General features: G+C 67.0%; 1 protein-coding gene across 1 annotated transcript; it reads right to left on the bottom strand.

Moving 5' to 3' along the window:
• Positions 1-9: 9 nt before the first annotated feature.
• Positions 10-2,974, bottom strand: CS (citrate synthase). Its single transcript, XM_085320300.1, has 10 exons — positions 2,894-2,974; positions 2,646-2,753; positions 2,453-2,518; positions 2,234-2,365; positions 1,957-2,145; positions 1,560-1,759; positions 1,065-1,194; positions 880-981; positions 590-799; positions 10-487 (listed from the first exon to the last, which is right to left on the bottom strand). The coding sequence occupies exons 1-10, from the start codon at positions 2,957-2,959 to the stop codon at positions 317-319; spliced, it is 1,374 nt and encodes a 457-aa protein (XP_085176426.1). The 5' UTR covers positions 2,960-2,974; the 3' UTR covers positions 10-316.
• Between the last annotated feature and the right edge of the window lie 2,547 nt (positions 2,975-5,521).

The raw sequence follows: 5,521 nt of genomic DNA, 5'->3' as shown, positions 1-5,521 counted from the left end.
GGAGCCCCCTCCCTCCCCCCATGGCAGGTGGCGGCGGGACGGGACGGGGAGCGGGACACCCCCGTGGCAGCTGCCTCGTCTCCCCTTCCCACAGCCCGCAAGTAGTGGGAGCGCGGCAGTGCTGCTGAAGCACGTGGGGTAGGCAGGGGGGAAGAGCAGCGCTGTGGGGCTGAGACAGCCCCACAGATAACGGGGGGGGGAGCAGTGCCTGAGAAGGGTTCAGTGCCGAGTCTGTCCTGGGCCCAGTGCGGCGGCAAGGCAGTGCCTCGGTGCTCCCCGGGGAGCAGCGAGCCACGGCCCTTCCCGTGTCCCTTCTTTACCCAGATTTGTAGCCCACGAGCTGCATGAGGCCCTTTGTGCTCATGGACTTGGGTCTCTCCAGCGGGAAGCCCAACGCCCGGCTCCAGATGAGCTGTGCCAGGACACCCAGGGCCCGGGAGACCCCGAACAGCACCGTGTAGTAGTTCATTTCCTTCATGCCGTAATACTGTGGAGGAGAGAGGGGCAGGGTGTCGGGGCAGCTCCGCCAGCACAGCCCCTCGGCCAGCTGGGGAGGGGCCAGGCGGCCCCGGTCAGCCCCCGCGCTTACCTGCAGCAGCACCCCGCTGTGAGCGTCCACATTGGGCCAGGGGTTCTTGGCCTTGCCTTGCTCCAGCAGCACATTGGGGACAATCTTGTAGAGCTGGGCCACCAGCTTGAACATGGGGTCCTTGGGCAGGTGCTTGAGAGCGAACTCCCGTTGGCAGGTGTAACGGGGATCCGTCTTCCTCAGCACCGCGTGCCCGTAGCCAGGCACCACCTGCAACGGGAGGGCGTCAGACCCCAGCCTGCCACGGCCACCGTCCCGGCCCCGGTGCCTCATCCCGGCTGCAGACTCACCCTGCCCGAGTTGAGCGTGTTCCAGATGAAGTCTCGCAGCTTCTCGTCTGAGACGTCCTGACCCAGCTCCTTCTGCAGGTTGGTGAGCCACAGCAGCACCTCCTGGGGGGCACAGCAAGGCACGGGGGGTGAGAACGGAGCCACACRGACGGACGCACAGACAGGGACGTGCGGAGGTGCCCTACCTGGTTGGCGAGGCCGTGCAGGGGCCCAGCCAGCCCGTTCATGGCCGCGGCAAAGGCAAGGTATGGGTCAGAGAGCGCACTGCCGACCAGGTGGCTGGTGTGGGCACTCACGTTCCCACCTTCGTGATCGCTGCAGGGGTGAGGGGACACATCAGGGCCACCACGTCCCCCTCCAACAGCTGCTGGAGGGAGCTGCTGGCCCTGCAACACCCCTGCGGCATTCTGGACAGTGACGACAGCCCTGTCCCGCAATGCCCCAGGGACCCTCCAGGACCCCTGCCCGGCTCAGCACAGCCCTGCCCTTCGGCTGCCCCATATTGCCTGCATTAAGCCAGTGCCACATCCAGCCTGGCAGCAAACCTCCCTCCATCCTTGGAGCAGCCTGGGCATGCTGGGGACCGTACCCAGCCCTCGGGGCAGGGAGCAGGGCCAAGTTCCCTCCTTTTGCTCCTGTTCCCGTGCCTCTGCCCACACCACCGTGTCCATCCCCAGCACCTGTGGATGGTGAGGTAGAGCCGCATGAGCTCAATGAACTGCGGGTCGGTGTAGCCCAGCATGTTGGTGAAGTTGTGGGACCAGTCCAGGTTGGGATCGATGGCCCCGATGCTGCTGCCCTCGCGGTACAGGTTGCGGTAGATCTTTGCGGCAATGCAAGGCAGCTTGGCAATCAGATCCATGGCRTCCTCATAGACAAACTGGGAGAGACAGGGTTAGATGGGGCGGACGCTCTTCCGCAGGGGTCCTGTGAGCCCCAGAACTCCACCAACACAGACCCAGGCCCTGGATCATCAAACTTCACAGGCAGAGCAGCCGGGGCTGGAGGCACCTCGCTGCAGCCGAGGGCAGCTCAGACCTCGCCGCATCCACCACAAAGCCCTGGAGTCCCCCGTACCTCCCAGTACTTGACCCGGTTGATGCCCTCAGAGTAGGCACGGGCGAATTTACTCTCGCTGTTGAGGGCGGTGATGGCAGAGCTGAACTGGGACATGGGGTGCAGGTTGTTGGGGAAGTTGTCCAGCATGGTCACCACGTGGGAGGGCAGCGCGGCCCGCTTGGCCCACTCGCGGGACACCCAGCTGACCTGCGGGGAGAGCAGGGGCTGAGCCCTCGGGGCTTCGCGCAGGAGTTGTCAGCCTCCTGCGGCCCCAAGGATGCCCCCGGCGCCCTACCTGTTCCTGGGTGGGCACCTCTCCCGTCACCAGCAGCCAGAAGAGACCCTCGGGCAGCGGCTCCTCTCCCCCCGGCGCTTTGGGGAGCAGCTTCTGGCACTCGGGGATGCTGTAGCCACGGAAGCGGATGCCCTGGAGAGCCCGGGACAAGCATCAGCCGCCGCAGGGTGGCCCTGCGCGAGGCGGGAGCCGTTACAGCAGGGCAGGATCAGGCCTTACCTCATCRGGATCCAGCACCGAGGTCTCGTATATTAGCCCCTTCATGCCTCTCATCCCACCGTACACCTGGAGGAGGGCAGCAGGAGGCATTAACAGCACTGGGAACAGCCYGGTGCCCCCGACCCAGCCCAGCACCGGAGGGATGTGGCCCCCCCTGGGAGGGCAGCGCTGCCTGGCCGCCCTCGCCGCTCACCATGTCCACCGTGATCTGCCCGATGGCAGTGCTGCCGTGCTGCTGCCTGAAGTTCTTGATCTTCGCCTGCTCCTTGGGGATCATGTTTGCCAGGACATCCTTCAGGTTCTGGGCAGAAAGGGAGGGAGTGGAGCCGTGAGCTACCAGCGAGTCCCACCAGTCCTGGGCTCACTGCATGCCCCCCCCCCATCCGGTGTTTTACCCGGAGCAGGGAAAGGGATCGTAGCAGGGGCAGAATCWGCTCTTACCGTGGCGGCACTGGCGTGACGGGCTGCAAAGAGGACGCATGGTGCATTCTGTGGGAGAGCAGACATGGGTATTTAAGCATTAYCATGCAAAAAGGGGCCACGAGCCCTCAAGCCCTCAACTTGTCCGTTTCTATAAAGCTGTTAGAGGTATAAACAGGATCTGAGCACCCAAGAGAGCCCGCGAACCGCTGGCCACATCCCACAGGAGCATCCCCTGGCAGGGGGCCAGGCTGCTCGAGCTGGCAGCAGGGCTCCCACAGCCGCGGCTGCCGCAGGAAGAGACCCGTGACTCCTGCCTGTCTTGCAAGGACGCTATGCCCTGCAACCCTGCAACCGGAGCCGGCGGTTTCTCTACGCCCACGTGTGCACAGGGGAGATCAAACCCAAACAGGTTTCACCAGCTGCCAAGCATGCAGGGGGAGGGGAGCCACTGGGCTCCCAGTGGGCTCAGAGCAGCATTTTGCTCACGCACAGCGTAGGCTGCAGCTCCGCAAAGCCAGCACCTGCCCAGCGCAACCAGGCCAGAGCAGGAACCGCTGCAGAGCACTACGCGACTCAGCAGCGGGAAGCAAAAGCCATCCAGCGTTTCGCTTCCCGGTGCCTCGACCAGAGCGGAAACGCGCAGGCTGCAAGGACATGCGGCGGCCTGGGCCACCGATAACGCGCGGCCGCGGGAGCGAAACCACAGCGGGCTTCCTCCGTATCGGCACCAGTGCTACAACCCCTGGCCCTGGCTTGGCAGCTTTCCAGAGGAGAAAAAAAATAAAATGATCTTTGTTCCTGGCCAGCACCAAGTCAAATGTGGGGACTCTGGCCCGGGAAGGCCCGGATGGAGCCAGCAAGCTCCGCGCCTGCTATCGCGCCTCGGTCCCTCTGCACCCCGCAGAGACCCCCGCGACGTTGCCGTGTCCTGTGGCCGAGCACCCGGCAAAGGAGGTCTCCAGCTCTGGGCTGGGGCCAGGTGCCTCCGCGGCAGGAGCAGGGCCCTCCAGAGACTCTGGCAGCCACGGAGGAACATGACTCGCTTTTTCCATTGGGTCTGGGGAGGGAGGGAGCACGGCGCTGCGGAGCCCCGAGCGCAGCCGGCTCAGCGACGAGGGGCGCGACACGGCCGAGCCCCCCGCCGGCGAGCTGCGCCGTGCCGGGTTACTGGGCCCGTTACTCAGCAATGGAGCGGGCTGCAGGAACAGGCCGCATCATGCCGAGAGGAAAATACGAAAGGCCCTGGAAACAACAGGGCCAGCAGCAAGCCCAAGGTCGCAGCCAGCCGCAGGGCAGCCCGCGGCGGGGCCGGGCGCGCCGGAGCTGCCGGACCCAGCACTGGCCGCAGCGCGGCTCCCGCCCGCGTCCCGGCACGGGGAGCCTCCCCGCGGCGAGCGGGCAGCACCACGCGTCCCCCCGCGCCCCACGGCAGCGGGATGCCCCTTCCCACGGCCGGGCGCCCCGGCCCCCTCCCGCGGCCCCGTCGCTCCGTCAAGGTCACCCGTGCCAACGGCGGCAGYGCCGGGAGCAGCGCGGGGCCGGCGGCAGCAAGGTGGGTGAGGAGGAACGGGATTAGCCGGTAAAGCTGCCAGGTTCACGCCGGTCAGCCGGCCCATCTGGCTGCGGCCACCGTCGGTACGGGCTAATTTTAGTGAGGCGGGATGCGGGGCCGCTGGGTCCCGCGGCGGCGGCCGGGGCCGGCCCTGCCCGGTCTCGCGGCTGTGCGGGGGCCAAGTGGGACACCACAACACTGCCAGGGCCGGGAAGTGAAAGAATCCCAAAATAAAGCACCGGTCGATGGGGATGCTGCAACGATCGTTATGAAACCGTGGGGGCCGAAGCCAAGGCAAACAGGCTGCCGTTCCCGGCCGGCAACGGACACGCTTCCTCCGTGAGCCCTGACCTGCCGGCCCACGGCTGCCAGAGCCATGGGCCGCCCCCCCCGTCGGGCCATGGGGCCGGAGCCCACGGCACAGGGTCCCCCCGGTGTGACCCCAATGCCCTCTACGGCGCGGGCGGTCGGGGAGGGCCGCAGCAGCACGGCAGCCCCCGCGGCAGGGACGGGGGCCCCCGCACCCACCTTTCCCCCAAATACCACAGACCGGGGAGGGGGGGGCACTGCTGGCCACCTTGCAGCAGGGGCTGCCAAGTCCCAGTGGGGCTTGGCCCTGCAGTGGGGCCCCCTACAAACAAGGGGGACAGGGCAGGGACTCTCCCCCAAAAGAGGGGCTGCAAACACAGCAGGGAGCCCCCCTTGAGCCTCCTCTGAATTGAGGGGGTGCAAACACGCTGCAGATCCCCCCTAAAGTCTCCCAGTGAGGGCTGCCACAGGGCAGGGAGCCCCCCAACACCCCCCATAAGGGGGCTTGCAAAGACGGCAGACAGTGCAGCTCGGAACCGCCGCCCCTCAAAAGAGGGGATGCAAACACGGCGAGGAGCCCCCCCCGAGGGGCTGCAAACACCGCGTGGAGACAGGCCCGATCCCCCCAACACAGGGGGCGGGAAGACGGCAGGGAGCCCCCCAGTAAGGAAGGGGGCTGCAAACACGGCCGGGACCCCCCCAACCGCGGCTGCAGGAGGGCAGGGCCCAGCCCAGAGCCCCCTCCGCAAAGCGGGGCGCGGCCACCGCCGCCCGGAGCCCCCCGG

This window comes from Rhea americana, unplaced genomic scaffold (genome assembly GCF_003343005.1).
Source record: "Rhea americana isolate MKP2758 unplaced genomic scaffold, rheAme1 scaffold_628, whole genome shotgun sequence".
In the NCBI taxonomy this organism is placed as follows: Eukaryota; Metazoa; Chordata; class Aves; order Rheiformes; family Rheidae; genus Rhea; species Rhea americana.
The sequence above is the reverse complement of the archived record's forward strand: the minus strand, read 5'-3'. Positions and strand labels throughout refer to the sequence as shown.